The 22,291-nt window shown below is 35.9% G+C and overlaps 1 protein-coding gene across 3 annotated transcripts in view; it reads right to left on the bottom strand.

The window, feature by feature from the left end:
- Nucleotides 1-13,522: 13,522 nt before the first annotated feature.
- Nucleotides 13,523-22,291, bottom strand: part of Gpbp1 (GC-rich promoter binding protein 1) — a 66,242-nt gene continuing 57,473 nt past the window's right edge. For all 3 annotated transcript variants that reach the window (XM_046456258.2, XM_046456257.2, XM_046456259.2), the window contains 2 exons: nucleotides 18,971-19,073; nucleotides 13,523-14,015 (listed from right to left, as the gene is read on the bottom strand). In XM_046456258.2, coding sequence (XP_046312214.1) covers nucleotides 13,857-14,015; nucleotides 18,971-19,073 — 262 coding nt within the window. In that variant the 3' untranslated portion in view covers nucleotides 13,523-13,856. The remainder of the gene's footprint in view (nucleotides 14,016-18,970; nucleotides 19,074-22,291) is intronic.

Genomic DNA, 22,291 nt, shown 5'->3' with positions numbered 1-22,291 from the left:
TGGGTCTGCAAGCTGCTTTGTTGGCGTATAGTGATTGGATCATACAGTAGATGCTAAGGTGTCATCTTCTGCCTTCAGGCAGATCTTCAATGTTACATAAATTAATAAATAAAATAAGGATATTGTGTTATGTAAAAATTAACTGCAAATTTTATAAACATTAAAGTTAAAGCCCAGCTTTCTTACTTTAAAACTGGTAAAAACTAACTTGCTAAATGTTTAAGGCCAAATTTAAATATTAAGGTTAAAATAAAGGGGACAAAAAAACCAATATTTGGCTCTTGCCCTCTAAGTCAGCCTAAACCCAGGACAGGGGGAAAGCTTTGCAACTCCGGGCTACATAACCTCCTGATAAGGGAAATTAATGAGACCACTGGAGAACAAAAAGCCAATGAGTGTACATGCTGCAAAAGAGGAGGGTCATTGAAAAGGGGAGACATGCCTAAAGCTTCCAAGGGAAGCCATATGGTCAGCAAGACCTTGACCCATCCTAATGCAGATGACACTAACAGAGCTAAAATATTGCTCACAAGTTCCCCAAAAATGTCTTCCAAGGAAACTCAGCTGACTCTTACCAATAGATAGAAACAAGGTCAGTTTGACCAGCTTGGTCTTAAACACCTAGCAAAAACAGTTAAAACCAAAGCACAGCCATTCCTGGACATTTAAAAAGAAACAACAGTTATTTTAATGTAACTTAAAATGTACTCTAGTGTTAGCATCCCCCAAAATAAGTAAGACTGAAGACAACAACAACAACAAAAAAAAATTCTTAGGCAAAAATGCCTGATAACTACCAATAAATGCCAGAAGTTTTTAGTCAATTTAAGGCCTACAGATCTTACTAACTTCCTACGTAGATAGATGTAATCAATGTTTATTAATATAATTATCTAGCCCTAAGTAACAAAAGGATCTTTACTAAATACAGAGGTCATGCCAAAAAGGTATTTTTACAAAAATCAGATGACATTAACTAATTTAACTAAATGTTGTGTCTACATTCCTGATAATTCTGACAATGTTAAAAATTTATGTTCCCTAAAAAGTGCCTTATTAAGCTTTGTTAGGCCTTGTTATGGGGACAAATTCTCAGGTCTTTCTTCCGCCTCCTGGTAAACAATTATTAATCTCTGTCATTTTCATGATATTCATGGACAGGTTCCAGATGCTACAACTGCTATTTGTATTCATCTTACTTCAGCACTCATGTCTTTTTGTTTCTCTCTTAGACGTGCCCACCCCAGGTGAATTACATCCTGTTCTTCCTGAGCCAGATTTTTACCATGGACTCCTTGACCCACTCAGTTTCTAAAAAGGGACTCCAAACTGCTTGCCCACTGCACATCGCCCCTTTTCAGCTGGAAGTAGCAAGAACGGTCATCGCCCTTTTCCCTTACAGCAGTAGGAGGTCCCTAATATTAGAGGAAAAATTACGGTCAACGTAGATGTTCGCCAATATGTCTATCTCAGGAAGATGTACCTGGGAAACTACTCCCAAGATCACCCTGTTCACCAAAAATTGTGCTTCCAGGGTCCCACTTCAAACTCCTTGCCTAAATCTGTAAAATGTCAATAACCCTGAACTATGTAACCTACTATTTTGATGGAGTAAAGGAAAAAAAACACCTGGACTTATTAAAAGGCCAGGGCCCACTGATTTATCAACATAGACTGGCTGCCCCCATCTTAGTTTCCCTCCTGGCTTGTTTGGGAAGTCCCTCAGCTGTCAAATAGATATAGATTTCAAAAAACTAGAAAGGTCAATCTCCAAAGTAAAGGTTTCACTAGACTCTCTGACAGAAAGTCTTACAAAACAGATGAGGTCTAGATGATCTCTTTCTGAAACAAGGAGGACTTTGTATGGCTCCAGGAAAAACTTGTTTCTATACAAACCATTCTGGGATAATAAAGAACTGTTTGGCGCTTGTGAAAAACAGGTTAAAGGAAAGAGATGAAGCACTAAAAACTTCAGGCAATTGGTTCCAAAACCTATTTTCATGGTCCCCTTGGTTGAATACCATCATTTCAGCCATAGTTAGGCCCCTAGTCCTTCTCCTGATTGGGATTACTGTAGGACCCTGCCTCTTAAAAACCCTCCTAAACCATATACAAAAAAATGTAAGTGAGGTCAAACTTATGGTCTTGTGAGCCCAGTATAGTCCCTTAGACACAAAAGGTTGGAACAAAAACTGAGGCCTAATGATGTGCAAGATTGACATCAAACCTACTAAAACCAGTGGGGAATGTGATAGTAGGAGCAAATGTGACTCCATTTTGTTTTATGACTTCATCCGGTAAAACAACCATGCCAAGTAGAAGAGTCATGACTGGGGCAAGATATTCTTTTCCTTTTGCTATAGAAACCTTTAAGAACATGGAAGTACCTAATGGGGTATTGTTTCTGTAACTAGGGTAACAGGGCTCTGTTTCTGTAACTGGGGTGACTGGGCTAACTGTGATTGGTTAGGCTTCCCTCCATTTGACTGCACTGTCCCACTTCTGTAACCTGGCTTGCTTGCATTGGCTAGACCCCCTGAACATCCCTTTTGTGGTTTTCAGGCTTATAAGGAGTGCCCTTGCAATTGTTCGGGGCTGATCAGGGGAACAGCTTTATGTTCTGGTCAGCCACCACCGGTGTGCTTCAATAAAGGCTTAATTCAATAATACGTGAGTGGTCTGGAAGTCAGTTTATGAAACCCTGGGAGGAAGCTTTAACTATAACACTGGTATTTGAATCAGTGGACAGGAAGGAAGATTCCGTCCTCACCCAATGTTGGTGGGCACCATGCACTCAGCTGGAAAAAACAAAAAAGTAGAGAAAAGGCAAATCCTGTCTTCTGGAACTGGAACACCCATTTTCTCCTGCCCTTGGACACCAGAGCTCAAGTTCTCTCAGAACTCCCCTCTGCCCACCCAGTTTCTCAGGCCTTCAGCCTTGTACTAAGAGTTAAGCCATCAGCTTCCCTGTTCTTGGGCCTTTAGAGCCTACACTGAGCCATGCTCCCAGCTTCCCTAGTTCTCAACCTTGTAGGAGCCTACTGTGGGTCTTCTCTGCTTCCTGTGATTTCGTTACTGAATGTTCAGGTATTCAGCAATGACAACTGAATCAGGTCTTTAACTATAAAATCTTAGCTAAAGTACGAGCTTCAGTAGTCAGTGTTATGTAATAACCTATAAGATGTTTTGGTGGCTATTTCATTTCTAGTTTGGAAAAACTGCAACAAATTATTCTTAGTTTTTGAAGATCTCATCACATCTGTTTAAAACATTTGTGTTAATTTCCTAGAGCTCATTTAACCAAGTGCCACATACTGGATGGTACTTGGTCACATGAGTCAATTCCCCTCTTAAATTCCCTCTCTATCCATCATATTAGTTCTGTCTCCCTGGAAAACCCTGACTAATACAGCTATCGCTCCCTTGGCTTCATGTTAATTACTTATTATGTCTTATGCAGCAGAACATTTTCAAATAGTTGTAGTGCTTGTAAGGTGCTACGTTGTTTTTAGACCACAGTTTAAAGAAAAAGGAATTAAATACTATATGGGATTAAAGAGTATCCTCCCCAAACTCATGTCTCACTGGAATCTCAAAATATAACTTTATGTAAGATTGAGCCCTAATCCAACAACTGGCATCCTTACAAGAGAAAACAGAGTCACACAGGGAAAGCATCCATGTGAAGATGGAGGCAGAGACTCTGAATCATACTGCCAAGGAATGTCAAGGACTGCAGGACACTAGAAAGAGGCAAGAAAGAATCCTCTTCTAGTACCCTTCCATCAGTTGATCTCCTACCGCCTGCTCCAGAACTGTGTGATTCAACAAGCTTCTATTGTTTCAAGTCACCCAGTTTCTGTGTCTTAGCCCTAGGAAACTAATAGCAAATATTTTAAACATTAGCTCTTTAAAAGACTAGAAATAACCATGGAAGCACCTTACAGGTTATTGCACTGCACTGACTAGAGAAATCCATACATTAGAGACTTATTTAATTGACACTGCTGAATGCCTGAAAGTTCAGAAGTCATACATGTGCTACTTCCAAATGACACAGCAACTCATAAAATTAAAAACTTAGTTGCAAACATGCAAACTGAATCAATAACAGATCATCTGCAAAATCGTACTTGCCCTTACAAGTGGACAAATTTACAGATGTGGCTGGATGCACTGTCTTACTCATATTTGTTTAGTATCAGCACCGACTAATTATGGAAAGATATCTTCTTTTGTGTGAGTACTTGCCAACAGCCTCAAGTGATGCTGAAATAGTCAAAGCACTGAGTATCTTGTTTGAATCACATGCTTTTTACTAGAACAAAAGAAATGGGTGAATTGACGGTGCTTTAGTACAAGTCAAGATAGTGGTATCGGGCTGGGGATGTGGCTCAAGCAGTAGTGCGCTTGCCTAGCATGCGTGCAGCCCAGGTTCGATCCTCAGCACCACATACAAAAACAAAGATGTTGTGTCCGCCGAAAACTAAAAAAAATAAATAAATATTAAAAAAAAGAAAGATAGTGGTATCAAACAGTACAGTGTTAGCAATCATTACATTCTTCCATTCTTCATTCCTAGATACTTAATAGTAAAAGGGGGAAAATGCCAGCCTCACTTAATGTTCTATATAAAACAATAAAAATCATTACCCTTATTACATTTCAAACCTTGAGCATACATCTTTTAAATAATCTGTTTGATGCAATAGAACATGCACCTAATACTAAATATTCCAGGTCATTTTACTCAGATTTTGCTGTTTAGAAGGCATCAGGCAAATAAATTATACCAGCACATCTGAAGAAGCAGGTTATGATTTTTGATAAGTCACAATGAAAACTGACAATTTTTTAAAGTATGAGTTGAAATTTTCACCTACTTAGAATTTTCTTACTAAAACCACACCCTATAAAAGTTATGTGATTTCATTTTTTAACACACTGAAACTCAACCATCTAAGTGAGTTGCTATTTTCAGAGTAGCCCTGTTACAGAGCTCTACACATTTATTAATGACACTCAGCATAGCATCAGTCACAGAGAAAATGTTTAGTGTTTGAATGATTCTGGTGATGCTCCTTAGAATATTTTTGGAACTTATTGTGGGGGTATGTCCCTGAAGTCAAGACAAATTTTAAATATTTTTGATATCGCAATTGTTTGGCCTCAGAGGACCTTGCTTAGCAAATTGTAGGATTCTTTCTTCCTCATTTTGAAACCACAAAAAAAAAAAATGCATAAAACATGCACTTTGGACATGTGTTAAATATTCATTATATTTTCAGAAATGACAAACATACCTCTTTAAAGTATGGGAGTCTTATGGAAACAAGCAAATTTTCAAATATTGCAAATGTACTTAGCTACAATGAGGATTCAAGGCTGATAGTCCCTGGATTTACTGATATATAAAGGTACAAATTTTTATATCTTGAGTCTCCTCATTCATTAGGACATTTTGTTTATGGTAATTGCTCAATAATTATTCAATTACTTGATTTTTAATGAGTTACTTTAGACAGGGAAGAGAAAATAGAATTAAAAGAAAATTGCTCTTCTGGCCTTGGAACACTGAATGAGGACAGAGGTGATGAACTGAGAAGAAAGGAGAAGAGTCAGTATCTCCACTGCATAGAGACAGGTCTGAGGCAAAAGCACTAAGGGTGTCTCATGCCAGAGCTTGGCAAAGACTGCAGTAGTTGGGGCTCTTCCCAGTGGCCTGCTGATCCTGCCCCTGCTCAGCACCAGAGGCTGATGGCAATGTAGTGCTGAATGACTCCACTAAAAGCAATGTAAACTTTGAGGATGAGGCCAGGTACTTCACCTGGGAAAAATGGAGTCTCCTTGATGAGGCTGACACCTGTATTTCTGTATGATGCTGGAGTACTTTGCACTTATGTCTACACCTGGCTGTTGTTGGCCTGGAGAGAATAGAGGAGGCACCTATCTGAGTAAGGAGTGCCTATGAGAAGAAAGCTCATCTCTGTGAGATATGTGTCCTTATAAAGAAAGATATTTCATACCTGGCTGAACACCAAGGAAGAAATTGTGCACAAGTGGGGCATATGGGAAACTGTTGTTTCCATGCAAATTTTCAGTCACTAATATCTGAAGGGAGCAGTGGCATTTTAGAAATGAGAGAAACCCCATAGTAAGGACATGGGCCAGGCCTCCTCTGTGAAGAGCTTCAGCATTTGTGCATGAGGGAAGCCCTTCACCTGTGGGAAGACTGGGAATGACTTCCTGTTCAATGGGGGCCTTTTTCAAAACCAGATCATTTACAAGGGATGAAGCTACACAGTGTGACCAAGTTGGAAGAGGCCTTTCAGCATGAAAAGAGTTACAAATGTGGTTGAATGCAGGAAGGCTTTCCATTACACATTTGTTCAGCATCAGAAAATCCAAGCTGGAGAAGGACTAATTTTAGTAGATAAGGGGACACATTCAGCAATAAGCACCATTGTTGGTCTCTGGGTCAACTTTTCATCACTGTGACCAAAATACCTAACACAAAAAAGTTTAAGGAGGAAAAGCTTATTTTGGCTCACAGTTCAGAGGTTTAGTCCATGATTGGTTGGGTCGATTGCTTTGGGCCTGAGTGAGGCAGAACATCATAGCAGAAAGGCATGGCAGCCAGGAAGCAGAGAGAGAGACCACAGGAGAGTGCAAAAATGTGATATAGTCTGCAAGGGCACACCCTCAGTGACCTACTTCCACCCCATCTGGTAGTCCATTCAGATTATTAGTCCATCAAAAGTTTTAATGCACAAATGAGGTTAGAATCATCATGATCCAATCATTTCCTAGAAGCCCCACCTCCAGACATTGCTGCATTGCCTTTAACACATGAACTCTTGAAAGACATTCCAAATTCAAGTCATGTCATAGGCCTGGCAACTGTCTGCCTCACATCGTTATGGTATATGCAATAATAAAGGCCTTGTTGTTTAACATAAGAGAAGCAAAAATTATTAGAACAAATATGGCTTCATATGTGAGCTCATTTTGATAGGTTATTTATTGATGGACTGCCTCAGGCAACTTCAGACATCTTTTGTTCAACTTCTCTCCATCCCAGTGTGCCAGGAATGGTTTGCTTTTCATGGCCAACATGTACCAATGTGACTTCCCCAATCATACCTGAAAGAGGCAATCACGTTTTCCTTTCTGCCTCTCCCTGTAGTTGCTTTTGGGTTTTTGTTCACTGTAGACTGAACCCAGGGAACTCTACCACTGAACTAAACACCCAGCCCTTCTTATTTCTGAAGACGGGTCTAATTTGCTGAGGCTGGTCTGGATCCTCCTGCTTCAACCTGCCAAGTAGCTAGTATTACAGGTGCGGACCGGCATTCCCAGCTTCACCCTGAAACTTTAAGCTTCACCCTCAATGTTATTTAATGTCATTAAGCTTGACATTCAATTTTTAGTATCTTTGATGGCTACCATTGCATGCAAGACAAGTCTGGTCAAAATAATAAAGCTTCTTCATGATTTGGTCCTGCTGCCTCACCACCCTCATTTCCCACTTTTCATCTATATTCTCCTACAGTTCCAAAGCTGTAACATGCCTTTTGCACACATCAATTCCTTTGCCTAAAATTCACTTCTACCCTGTTATGTGCCTTAATACTAATTGTTGCTCATTCCTTAAAACCAACTGATACCCTCTGGAAAGCTTTCCTGAGCCGTACTAATGCTAACCGTACACCACACACCTGAAAACTTGTTAGGTCTACAAGTTTTCATATATACATAATATCATACATATGATAAATACATACATTAATCATTATTCTTTGTACTCAACACAGGATCTGGCCTAGACAGCTTTCATTTTACTTAGTTGTTTTAACTGGGGAAGTTGCAGTTACAAGAAATATTCACTACGAAAGAAGTTGACTGGTCATAAGAAAAACTAGGGGACGCTTTCACTCTGCACTTTTGCTTCCTCCTAGATCATATCCTTTTTAGTCCAGGATGGGTAGTGCAGACTAAACTTGGGTACCAGTTGAACTGATTAGACCTGACTCTAGCTAAGATGATTATGTATTCTGTCTTGTGAAGTAGAACCCCATGGGGTACCTCTACAATGGCTTCATTGGTGAGGAAGATGCTCCCATTCTCTAATTCTTGTGTTTCACTTGGCCCCATCACAGATTTTTCTGCTCATCTCTACCCAGAAAGAATTTTTACAATGTGCCTAGTTCTGTTTGCTGGTAGACCATGCAAGACATCAGTTTCAACACCAACATCTGCTAGACCTCAAAACAAAATCCTAGAAACCAATACCTTGTAAATCAACCTTCAACACCAAACAACCCTTGTTTCAAAATTCTTATCCTATGTATATGCTCTTGCTAGTAAAGAGATGTTCTGGTTCTCATCATTTTCAAAACAAAGAGGAACACATTCTCTTCACCAAAAACTCCCCAACTTTGTGGAGAAAAATGAGATGTAATTTCCACCAAAGGTTAAGGCTCTTCTTTAAAATAAATGGTCCAGGTTATTACTGGCACTATCCAGTTGAGACAGTTTTATTTCAGTAAATACTTAAGTAGAGAATGCTGGGAAAAGCTGCAGAATCCAAGAAAAAAAAAAAAAAAACCTCACTTTTGCAAGTCTGTCGTTCAATATGCCTCTGTGGGGCTGGAGTTGTGGCTCAGTAGTAGAATACTTAACCTGGCACATCTGAGGTACTAGGTTCCAAGCACAGCACCACATAAAAATATATAAAATAAAGGTATTTTGTCCATCTGCAACTAAAAAAATATTTTTAAAACTGCTTCTGTTTCACCAGTTTTCCCATTTTCTCAGAAGATCTTATTTTGCATTACACTGATAAATTTACCTTTGTGATTTGGATACATATATACTTTGTCTTGTGTAGACACATTACAATCGGGTTTTACAATTGGGGTGGAGTGGGCCATGGTGGCACACACACCTGTAATACCAGAGACTCGGGGCAAAGGCAAATTCAAAGCCAGCCTCAGAAACTTAGTGAAACTCTCAAAATAAAAAGGGATGGGGATGTGGCTCAGTGGTTAAGTGCCTCTGGGTTCAATCCGTGGTACCAAAACACAAATGAAGTTTCCAAAAGCTTAGGTATTAAGATTTAGAACAGAGAACTGCAAATTACTGCCTCCAGTAAGCCAGTTTTGTTGGAACACAAACGCACCAGAGATCACTTTGTCTACGCTGGTTCCTTAACACTGAAAGTCTGCCAACACCTAATTTAGAAAATAATTTTCAAAATTGAAACTGTAGCCATCTTAATAGACAGAATGAAGCCTCACTATCTAGAAATAGACCGAGTTTCCTACACTCACTTCTCATTACCCAGGTTTGATCTATTCTGCCAAAGACTTTACTACTAAATCCATCAAAATTACTTTTTAAAAACTGAACACTGCCAGAACATAAAGTTCAGATTCAAGGAGAAAAATATTAACTCCAAATAAAATTAACACCCTGTGACCTCGCCAAATCAAATTCTTACGACTACAACCACTATAGATTAATTAAAGAGAAATTTCATTGGGTTCATCAAATTGTTTTCCCTTCTCTCTAGCAATTAAGGAAAACCATATTAAAATGGTACTAAAGCTATAATCAAAGTGTATGTCCAAGATACTCTCAGCATCAGAAAAGACACTACAGAATAAATATATTACACAAGACTTAACACCTATAATCTAATTTTTTCAAGATACCAATTTCACTATATTTTGCTTATTTTCGAATATCATGTCCATTAAAAGTGAGTAACTGAAATAGGATTGAAGTGTTATCTCCCTCTTGTAAAACTTTTCCAGTCCATTATCTTTTTTCACCCATAGCATTCCAGAAAATAGGACATATCTTGGGAGGAAGAGCAGAGGTAGCAAGTCAAAACCACTTTACCTTTTGGAATGCTTATTTCCACAAAAAAATATGATGAGATAATTCTATTTTTAAAGATCTGAAAGCTGGGCTGGGGATGTGGCTCAAGCGGTAGCGCGCTCGCCTGGCATGTGTGCAGCCCGGGTTTGTTCCTCAGCACCACATACAAAGATGTTGTGTCCGCCGAAAACTAAAAAATAAATATTAAAAACTTTCTCTCTCTTTAAAAAATTAGATTACCATGCTTAGTTTGTAACTGACCATGCCAAATAAACGAAGGAAATATCACACAGCTCAGTTTAAATTTACTGAGAACTCAGACCACACTATTTACAACCATTTAGAATAATAGCTGCCTATTTAAAATTAATTTCAAAAATAGGTACTATAGAGGACTAGGGATATAGCTCAGTTGATAGAGTATTTGCCTTGCATGCACAAGGCCCTGGGTTCAATCCTCAGCACCAAAAAAAAAAAAAAAAGGTACTACAGGGGCTGGGGGTTGTAGCTCAGTGAAAGAGCACTTACCTAGTACGTGTGAGGCACTGGGTTCAAACCTTGGCACTGCATAAAAATAAAAGTATTGTGTCCATCTACAACTAAAAAATTTGTTTGAAAAATACACAGGTACTACATGCTACAGGTTCCTGCTGAATAATATGAGAGATTTATGAAATGTCTTCTATGGGCCAGGATTTACACCAGGTGCTTCTAATGAGGCTTTTCATCTTCCTAATAAACCAGAGGAAGACACACTAATGTCTGCAGAGGTTAAGTATCTGAATTAAGGGCCAAGCTAATAAGGAGCAAAAGCCAAGTTCCAAACCAGATGTGACTATTTCTACAATACTGCAAGTCAATAAATTTAAAATAACAACATATATAGCCATATTAAATACACTAAAATCATTAGGAGGATTTTAAAACATTCTATAGCTCAATTCACTAAAGTATGTATGTACTCACAGCCTACTGTAAATTTAAGATGATTATACAGCCAAAATCAATACATTACAATCACCAGAATTTTAAATTATTCTACAGCTCAGGCCACTAAAGTATGCTATTACAGCCATATAGTATATAGTATGTCCTCACAGCCTTGTCTAAAGAAATGCAGAATTAGGCTGCAAAAAGGAATAATCCCAGCTTCTTGGCAGCACTGGAGGCTTTTAGGGATTTTGCTATTACTGGAAATACCCCCTGCCCATGCCTTCCCCAACAGCCAAGTAACCATTAACTTCAGGAAACTAAACTGCCCAAAAGAAAAAGTCACAACACCCTGCTCTCAAATAGTGATATTTTAAAATTTTAAAGCTGTAGTTTACATCCGCTATCATGTAAACCAAAATAAAAATCTCCCCTTACGGAAAAAAGTGTTTTTTTTCTAAGTGACCTGAATTCTTAAAACAACTTTTATAAAATTTCTAAGAGATTATCAAGCATGATAATAGAATCTGATAGAGTAACTTTTAAGTGAAAAAGTCATTTAACATATCCCTAAATAAATTTCTTAGTACTGTTTATATAACCATATTCTAACAAAATTAATTATAAGCCCTAGCAAAAAGAACTAAAAGTGTTTAGAAACCAGATCCTTCAACATACTAATTTTACTTAATACAAATATATTATTAAATCAAGTGATTATTTTTATGTCATCAGTTGTTTATTTCAAATAAAAATAAGTGGATATCAGTTATTCTAATCTTTATCTTAAAATTAAATGAAAAATATACAATTCTTGAAATACTAATTTAAATCACTGTTATATGAATTTTGCTAATTACAATTTTTACAAAAAATGTGGTGAGGGGGTAACAGTAAGAGGAATGTTTATGCTAGTCTATATGAGGGGGCGGGGGAACCCTCCACTGAGTTACTGAGTTTAAGTGGTCAAAATTACTTTTTTTTCCCGATCACCACGGCCCAATTCTGAATTTAATAATTCCACACTAGATTTATAGTTTAACTACTTTCTGTATTTCTGGGTTCCCTCCCCAGCAATAAGGTCCAAACTCTTTTAATAGCTGTCCATTATTTGGACATAAAATTAAAACTATGTTAACTTTAGCCACTCTCAAATTGTATGTATATGGTTCTGTCCCCTTAGTTACCTTAAACTTGTTAATGTCATCAGTTACTAGATAGAACAACTATGCCAATGCACTTTACCATATTTACAAAAAGTAAACTACCAAACATATTCCATATCACAATTCATGGAAGCACAATAAACATTAGTTAACAGCTTGTAAATGGGGAATTATGGCAGAAAGAACTGTCTGAATATAAAGAAAATGCCAGAAAACAAAAATTACCCCCCAAAATTTTAAACATAAATCATATTTCTCAATTCTCTTATACTTGTTTTAGCAAATATTAGTTTGCACCTAACAGTATTTCATTATCCTATTAAATAGTGCAATCTAAGACTTCCAAAGACTTTCAATATGATACTGACAGCTTTGTCAAAGCAGGTGCTGATTAGATTGAAAGTGGCAAATTACATTGGGGGGGGGGGCTTTTTAAAAATTCAAATATTTACTACATTCTCTTAACTTTTAACTTCTCCTCAGAATTTTTACTAGGATGCAACCATGCACCTATCAATCTCAGGGGAACAACAAAAACAAAAACATACAAGGAAAAAAATAACAGTTTCTAGTGAAAGCTGGGAAGCCTGGGAAATCATGCGGAAACGGAAAAAAAACAGCCGCCTCCTTAAAACAACAACAACAACAAAAAAAACCTCATAGGTTTAGATCAATGTAACATATAACCTCACACATTTTCACTCAAACGTAACACTCTTAACAATTAGAATATATTTATACATGGAATGCAAGAAGCTTAAAACCAACTAAGGGTAAACAAAGTCAAGAAAATCAAAATAAAATTATACAGAGCTAAAATACTCTTGCAGTCAGCCATAAAACAAATTGATTCCAAAACTAATGTGAAAATGGAAAGTCAAAATTCATTCAATAAACCTGTGTATACAATATTGAAAGACTTATTTTGATTTTCTAACCTCAGAAAATAACCACCATTTTTAATGAAGAGAGTATAACTTTCAGAAGTGAACAAAGCATGTTGTTATAGACCAATACCTTGAACACTACAGAGAGCAATATTCTGAAAATCCAGTTTATTTTCCATGTTGTGGACAGATCCAGTCAGTTTGATCATTTTTTCTGCATGTGTAATAATTTATCAAAATAAGTTTTCCCAAGAGTCTTTTCCACCAAGTCTGAAAATCCTGCTCTGACAACATAACCCGAATAAAGCTCTTGAAAAACATCTCTTAAAATTTGGAAGAAAATGTGGCGAGTCTCTCCTGTAACACTTACTGCACTACAAATGGCTAAACAGCAATTTGTTTTAAAAGGTGACAAGTACAACAGCTGAGTTCAGGAAATTAATGTTTTAGTGCACTTTGCACCAGTTTTCAGCCAACATGCTACATTTTCCTTTTCGTTTTTTTGTTTTGTTTTGTTTGGGGGTGGGGTGGGGTGGGGAGGCGCACAAAGCGGACTTGAAGATTTCCACTATATGAAAAAGATATGACTCTGCAAGCAAAACAGTGTAAGCTGCCTTTTTTTCCCTTAAGACCTGGACATTTTAAGACAGAAGCTTTGCAAAACATTACACAATTTTTTATTATTAAATGAGAAAATCTCATTTGTTACATCGTCACATTGCTAGTCAGAGAAATGCTGCAGTGATGAAGAAAGTCAATGTTGGATCAACCAAAGTCCTCATTTCTACAACATTCATTTACAAAGAAATAATGTTCAACCCAGCCCAACAAAACATTCTTGGTTTTCTTCATATTGAAGTCCCCCAAAAAAATCATCTTCTAATGGGGTATTTCACTACATAAATTATAGTTCTTCATTTTTACAATTCACCCCAAACTGTATGAGAGATGTATCACACTAAAAATTCTAAAGCTGTTAGGAAATCCTTCACACATCATCATCATCTGATGTGTCACTGCTACTTGTCTCTGTGTCATCATTCTCAATTGTGGGTTTGAAAGTGCTGTTTTTCCAGGGTCCAAACTTGAAGTCACAGATCAGGCCATTTTTCAAAATACCATTTTTTCTCAGACCATTCTTCTGCAACTAAAATGTCAAAAATAAATAAATTAATTATTTTCCCCCAAAATTATCTATAAAGTATAACCACAAATAAAATTTTTTTTAAAAAAATTTAACTTGTAACCTATCCTCAGCATTTCACAGGCAATGACAACATGTCTAGAAATAAGCTATTTAAATAGATACAGGTAATTGATCCAACTGATCTAACAAAATACTAGAAAACAATCTATTTCTTTTGAAGAACCACCAATATATAATATATACCTTCTATCATTCTATCAGACCATTAAAAAAAAAAGTATATAGTGTAATATAAAAGCACAGATTTTAAATCCAAACAGGGTAGTGAGAACATTAAGTATCCCACTAAGGCATTAGACCTTTCCTCATTTCCTTAACATGAACACTGTAACAAATACACCTTCAAGTGCTGTGAAACATGTAATCAGTAATCGATTAAACTATATACCTAAAGTTATTAATATCTAAGTTAACACAACTCACTATCTGCTTTATTCATACTCTGTAGACTAAGTAGAATGAGGTATACAAATTAACAAAATCAAATACAGTTCTTTGCCTAGCCAGAGAAATTAAGATTCAAGAAAAATAATATTTGTTTATTTCTGAAAATGAGAAATGAGAAACAAAGACTTTGGTAATAATAAGAACTGAGTCAGAAGATCATTTATCAGAAGGAAAATCGGATGGTAAGCTCAATGTAGAAATAAAAATACAAAACAATGATAATGTTATATATGTATAAATAAAATGATAATATTTGTTATTTATGTAGATAAATAAAATCAGGCCTAACAATGAGAGATAAGTGATTTTCAAGTAAATACCTAAATGCAATTTTCTATAAAGCCAATTTTACCTAACTAACTTAATAGTTGGAAATATCTAATATTTTATATTCCAGAGAATTCTTTAATCATGAGGTTTACAAATAATTTGTTAAAATTCAATTCCAATGCCACTTCCACCATGGCTAATACTTATGTACAATTCATGTCTACAGTCTTGACTCTAAGTTTCTCTTCCCTTTTAATTAAGTAATTTTCTTTGCTATCATGCTTTAATTCTAACTCGCCAATGCTACCTCTCCTTTCAAATTGAATAAAGGACCTCATCATTTTTACCAGGAAAAATAAAAGCAGCCACACAATCAAGCAACTCCAATGTTCTCAGCCAGCATGATACTTAGAAAGACATCTGGCCCCTCTTAAAGGTGTCTCTTTTTCATTCACCAAAATTTCATCCTTGCCTCGGGCGATTTATCAGCTGATACACCTAATCTTGCCATACCTTGAAATCAACTGAAGAGAATTTTAATGAAAACCAAACCTAAGAGTCTATTTCTCAATTTTCTAAACACCTGGATGACATCCTTAAAACATCTAACATCTTTTAAAGCCTCCTAAAACTAGTTCCTCCTCTTCCATTCCTATTTATGTTATCAGCAGATCAAAGGCCAGAATTTAAAAATCTTGTTGGTTCTACTTCAAATCTCTTCTGCTAATCAAGAACATTTTTACTATCATTTCCCTAGTTTGGGCCCTCCATTTATTCCTCCTCTGATTTGTACAATATATTCACAATTCATTATCCTGATTCTACTCTTAGAAATTTAGAAATTATACTCCCAAAATATATTTCACACTACAACTGCACCTTCTCATGTATAAAAAGAAACAAAAATGATTATTTCATATTTAAAAAAAAAACCTCCAAAGAAGAAACTATATAGACATTGTTATAGCTTGGATGTGAAGTGTCCTTAAAAGGCTAACGTGTTATTAAAAAAAAAAAAAAAAACCATGATCCCCCAATGTAGTGATTCTTAGAGTGAAATGATAACATTATGAGAGATGAAACCTCATGTGTGGATCTATTTGACTGATTAACAATCTGAGTGGATTATTATGTGGTGACTACACAGGTAGGATGGGGATGGAGACACCATCATTGAGAATGTGGTCTTGGGCTGTATTTTGTCCCTGGCTCCTCAATCTAAGTAGTTTCCCTCTTCCATGCCTTCCACCCTGATGTTCTGCCTCACTTCTGGCCCAGAGAAATGGAGTCAGCCAACCATGACTGAGCCTCTGAATGAGGTGCCCAAAAATAAGCCTTTCTTCCTTTAAATTGTTCTTATCAGGTGTGTCAGTCACAGGGATGAAATACTGACTATCACAGACATGCTGTATACTCCTGAACTAACATTTAAAGTCCTTCATAATCTGATCCTAACATATTTTTCTTTAATACAATATTTTATTCATATCTATATCCTCAAACTATGAAATCAGCCCAGTTAGGGCTCAAATTCCAGCTCTACTATTTAACTGTATGAGCCTAATTCCAAAACTATCACAAAGCTATAGTAATCAAAACAGTGTAGTCTTAACATAAAAAGACACAGACCAATTAAACGGAGATAAACCCTTACGTAACCCTAAAGATCTTTGTCAGCCATGCCAAGACATTAAATAGAGAAAGGACAATTTTTGCAACAATGGTGTTAGAGATAAAGAATCCACACACGAAAGAATGAGGCTGAATCTTCACACCATTACAAATCAAAGTTGACTTAAGATCTAAACATAAGGGCTTAAAAACTATAAAACCCTTCAAAAACATAAGGGGAAAACATGACACTGGATGTGGCATTCTTGTATATGACACCTAAATTTAAAAAAGAAATTAAACTGTATCAAATTAAATACTTTTGTGTATCAAAAGATAATCCAGGTAGGCATGGTGGCCCATGCCAGTAATTTCAGCAACCTAGGAGTTTGAGGTCAGCCTGGGTAGAGTAACTAGCCAGACCCTGTCTAAAATCAAATTTTTAAAAGACTGGTATGTAGCTCATACCCAGAATATACCTGGATTCAATACCTAGAACTCCAAAAAAAGGGTGGGGGCAGGGAAAGATGATGACAATGGAAGTGAAGAGGCAATTCAGAGAATGAGAGAAAATATATGCAAGTCATTTTTGTGATCGTTAATATCTAAAATAAATCATCTTATGCAACAACGATTTGATTAAAATATGGGAAGTTGTGTGCTAATGCTAGGGGTTTTAAACTCAGTGATGGAGCACTTTGCCTAGCATGTGTGTGGCACTCTAGCACCATTAAAGGGAGGAGGGGAGGGCAAAGGAACTAAATGAACATTTCTCCAAAGAAATGGCCTAATAAATGTTCAACACCATTAATCATGAATCCAAAGCACAGTAACTTAAGAACTAGAATGATTATTATTTTTCAAAAGACAGAAATTGTGCATTAGCAAAGAGAAAGTGGAACTCTTGTGCACTGTTCAGTTGTGCAATGACCTCCTGTGCATCACTATAAAACTGTGCAGTCACTATGGAAAAGTAGTAAGGCAGCGAGCGTCTCTTAAAAAAAGAAGAAGAAGAAGGAAGAAAGAAAAGAAACAAAAAAAAATGTTTTCAGTTACCATTAAATCCAACAATTCTACTGCTGGATATACACTCAAAATAGTGGAAAGTAAGGAGCTGTAGTACCCTTATTTTCATAGAAAAATTATACTCAATAGCAAAAAGTAAGAAGTAACCCAGTGTCTACTGATAGATGAATAGACAAACAAAATGTGATATATAACATAATGGAATACTACTTAGCCTTAAGAAGGCGAAATATGTGAACCTTGAGAATTTAATGCTAAGTGAAATAAGCCCATCAAAAGGATAAATACTCTCTGATTCCACATATGAGGTATGGAAAACAGTCAATTTCATAAAAGACAGAAGTAGAAGAGTAGCAGCTTCTGGTGCAAAAGGAATAGGAAATGGAGACTTCTTACTTAAAGGGTATGAAGATTCAACTGCAAAAGTTAATGAGAAACATTCCGGAGGTGGGTGATGGATACAAAACAAGATGAATGAACGTAATGCCATTAAACAGTAAATGCAAAAAAAATGGTTAAAACAGTAAATTTTATGTTTTTAAACCCAAATTTTCAAAAGTACAATGTGAGGGGGTAAAGTCAATAAATTAAATTTACTCTTTAAAAAAAGAAGAATAGACAGATATATATAGTGGTGCATGCTTATAATCCCAGCTATTTGTAAAGCTAAGGCAAGAGGGATCCAAAGTTCAGGGGTAGCTTGGGTACCTTAGCAAGACCCTGAGTCAAAATAAAATTTAAAAATAGCTGGGGATGTAGATCAGTGATAGAACACTTCCTAGTATGCATGAAGCCCTGGGTTTAACCTCAGCACAGAAGGAAGGAATGGGGATTAAGTCTCTTATGTTTTTAAATTTTAATGACTAATTTACTCAAAAATTCCATTTGAAGTGGCTCTGAAAATGTTACCTCCATAAAGAAAATTAGCTCTGCATGTCACAAAGATTCTTTAATGGATCTGGAATAACATCTTAACTTCTTTATGTTCTACTAAACATCTCCCAATGTTCTTTATCAAAAAGGAAATTACACAAACATATAAGAATTTGAAATATTCTTATGCAAGGAAAATCAAAGGTGAAGTTCCTTAGGAAGCTATAAAGACTTGCCACCCCAAAACAAATCAAAACCACCACCAAATAAAAACACCTGGAATATGCTCAATCATAGATATACTGTTTCTATTCATTTCTAACTATTGGAGATTTTAAAACAAAGATAATTCCAATGTGATATCTTAATAAATTAATAAATAAAATTGTTATCCAGCACCTGAAAGCTTACTAAAAAATCACGCTATCCTAATTTTTTAAAGGCCACTTTAAAAGTAAACTTAAAGCCAAGCATTGTTGCACATACTTGTAATCCCAGGGGCTTAGGAGGCTGAGGCGAAACCCTGTCTCTCTAAATAAAATTGGGGGAGAAAGGGAACGGCATGGAGGTGGGCCAACAGGGGGTGGCTCAGTGGTAAGCACCCCTGGGTTCAATCCCTGGTACAAAAAAAAACACCAAAAGCACTTGAATGATTCCGTTTTTCTTACCTGTTCACTAATAACTTGGAATTCTCTCATTTCATCCTCAGTTAAGGGAGCACATGTTTCATCATTTTCACTGTCTTCCTGCCAGCCCATTTCCTTTAACAATCTAAAAAGAAAGGAGATAATTAAGCTTAATCAGATCTTAACCTGCATGGGAAAATTCCATTTAGAGTAGGTACAAAAAATAATAATAATAATAATCCACGATCCATTGTATACAGTTCTCAAGATATATTGAAAGGGCTTTTGTGTTTTTGCTTTGAATATCTTTCTAAAAAATTAATAGATTAAGTTAAATAAACCTTCTTGGAAGTAAAATAAGAATGAACTGATTTTTAACCTTTGGTGTCAAAGGTTTGGTAGGCTAGAAACTTGCAATAGGGGAGACCTGAAGAAAAATTTCCAAATTACTCCATTAAGATTAATAGTGATATTTTTCTCCCTTTTCTCAGTATCACCACAATCTAATGTATTGTGGCCTATTCATTAGTTTTTCTATTTTGAAAAGAAAGGGTGAAACAGCCTAACCTATCTTGCATTTTATAATTTATACCTCTATTGATATCACCTCTTAGATATATGCCAATCATCATTCCCCAACACAAATAAATATGAAAGAGAAGTTAAATCCTACAATAATGAATTTAGAAAGCTCTAAACCAGGATCTTAAATAAGTAAAAAGACCATAAAGTTATATTCTTTGAAGATACTTCCATCTTAGGCAAGTGGAGCTATGAAAACAATGACAGGAAACATCACTTTTCTCTATTTGAGTAAATGTGAACACTATAGCAGGATCTATTGTATTTAACTCAATGACAAGTTTACCCTTGGTACAGGTCACTTGTCTTATACTGATCTGATGATGTGTTGTTTTGTTTTGTTTTGAATTGTATTCCTTAAGTATTTCTGTTAATTCCATTTATACTTACTCATCTTTCACCTTGCACCTGTCATTGTGTTAACTGCTTATACACTTTCATATCTTTTTTTCCCTTTAAAAAATCTATAGAATTTCAGTTCTCAAAGACCCTGAATAAAACTTAAATGCTATCCATATTTTACAGAAGAATCAATTTCATAAGTAAAACAATTTAACTTTGTTAGCAAAGAAGGAAACAGAATTCTGATTCTCTGTCACCAAATTAAATGTTTTACCAATTATTTTTAGTCTCTGAACCAAAATGTCACAGTCAGCATTAATCATTTCTTTCTTTCATTCCTACTCATGACTTAAAATTTTCTTTTCTCGAGCACTGTTTTTACTCCTTAGCCAAGATGCATTCCTTTGAAATGACATTTCCACTCAAACTTTCATCATTCAAGACCACTATTCTAGTGTGTAGATCTTGACTAGTAAAACAAAACTTTTTTGCTAGGTTCACTTTTCTTTTACTTATTTTTAAAAACCGAACATTAACTAAACAATAATACAGATGGAAAAAATACCTTTAATATTATAAAGGGAATATAATAAAGGGCAAGTATTGGACTGAGGGTGTAGCTCAGTGGTAGATCTCATGCTGAGCATGTACAAGGCCCAGGGCTCAATCCCCCAAACAAAAAATAAGTAAAAGGGAGGAAAAGGGAAGTGAATATTCCTAACTCTTCAGAATGATATGTGTACCTAATATTTATGCTTTTGCCTAACATTTACAAAAGAATTATCCTTAAGAATTGTATTGCTAACACTTTATTGCTAAAGTCAACTGACATGAGTAGGTAATAGGTATATAATTTAAGAATTACAAATTAAAGTTTACCAAAAACTTGAAGCCATGGAAAAGATGTATCACTATATTCATGGAGAAAAATAGATTTCAAATCTAAAAGAAGCTGTACCTTTGTTAGCTTAAGGAAAAAAACATATGGATATATTTTTGGATTATAAATGTATATTATACTTCGGCACTCAAAACTCAAACTAAGAATTTAAAGTGGTTCCATATCACCAACACCTTTACTTTCTCCACCTTGGGATATTTTCGAACATGTCTAACATTTCCACAACTACTCCTCTATTTGATAGATACTTATTGAAACTTAAATTCTAGCACCTACCAAATCTGAAATCTTGAATATGTAACTTTATTCTTTACATGAATAGTAAAAAAAAAAAGAAAAAGAAAAAAAATGCTCTTATTGTCTTCTTCACCTTTGTCTCTACACTAGGCAACTGCATTCCTATGCAGAATTCAATAAATCTAATTTTAGAACAAAACTGGCATTGTCTATAAGGGGTGGGAGGGAGCTTTGAGCTGGACAGGCATGGTTGTACATGTCTGTAATCCCAGTTAACTCAGGAGGCTGAGGCAAGAGGATCACGAGTTCAAAGCCAGCCTCAGCAACTATTAATGAGACCCTGTCTGAAAATAAAAAATAACAAGGGACTGGGGATGTAGCATAATAGGTAAGTGTCCTGGGTTCAATCCCTGGCATGAAGAAATGAAGGACGAAAGGAAGAAAGTCTGTTTTAAAAAGGACAAAAATAATAATATTTAAGGTCTCCAAAAGAATAAAGATATGTATATGTCTTTAGTTATCACTGATATCATCTCTACTATATATACACAGCATGGGTCTGTTTGTTTTCTCCCCAGAGGTTATTAATTTAGAATGTTTTCAGCTTAATTCATTTGGCTTAGTTCTTAAATCCCACTCTCTCCTTTTTTCCTGTTAGTACTGAGGGGAACTAAACACTGTCAAAGTATGGAACTCAGGTCTCCTGTCCCTAAGTCTTCATGAATGACAAGAAACCACCACAATTCTTTGTGTACTAAATATCTACTCTACAAATTGAAAGAAAAAAAAAACAGTTAAAACATTCAATGTGACTTTTAGGAATTTTAAGAATATTTCTAAGGGGTGTGGACCTTTTACTTTTTTTTTTTTACTACTAAGTACTGATGATGGGAAACATGAAGGTCACAAAAAGGCACTCAACAGGGCTAGGGATGGAACTCAGTGGTGGAAAACTTACCTAGCATACTTAAGGCCCTAGGTTTGACCCCCAGCATCGAATCGCATCACATCTCTCTCTCTCTCTCTCTCTCTCTCTCTCTCTCTCTCTCTCACACGCATGCATGCATGCATTCTGACATTAACTTTCTTACTACAGCCCTAGGTAAAGAACTTTTACTGCTCATCTTTAACTATCATGAGATTTATTTGTATACTTTCCTTTTTATACACAGGCATTCTTTCTACCAATTCTGACTAGAAATATTTAATTGACTAATTGAGAGTGAAAATTAGAGCATTTTTGGTTGACATTGAGTAATAAATGCCACTGGACCAATCAACTTCACACCTAGTAATTTAGC

This window comes from Marmota monax, unplaced genomic scaffold, assembly GCF_021218885.2.
Source record: "Marmota monax isolate L192 unplaced genomic scaffold, Marmota_monax_Labrador192_F-V1.1 WCK01_AAM20220418_F8-fsc00037, whole genome shotgun sequence".
Lineage (NCBI taxonomy): Eukaryota > Metazoa > Chordata > Mammalia > Rodentia > Sciuridae > Marmota > Marmota monax.
This window is presented reverse-complemented; position numbering and strand designations above follow the sequence as displayed.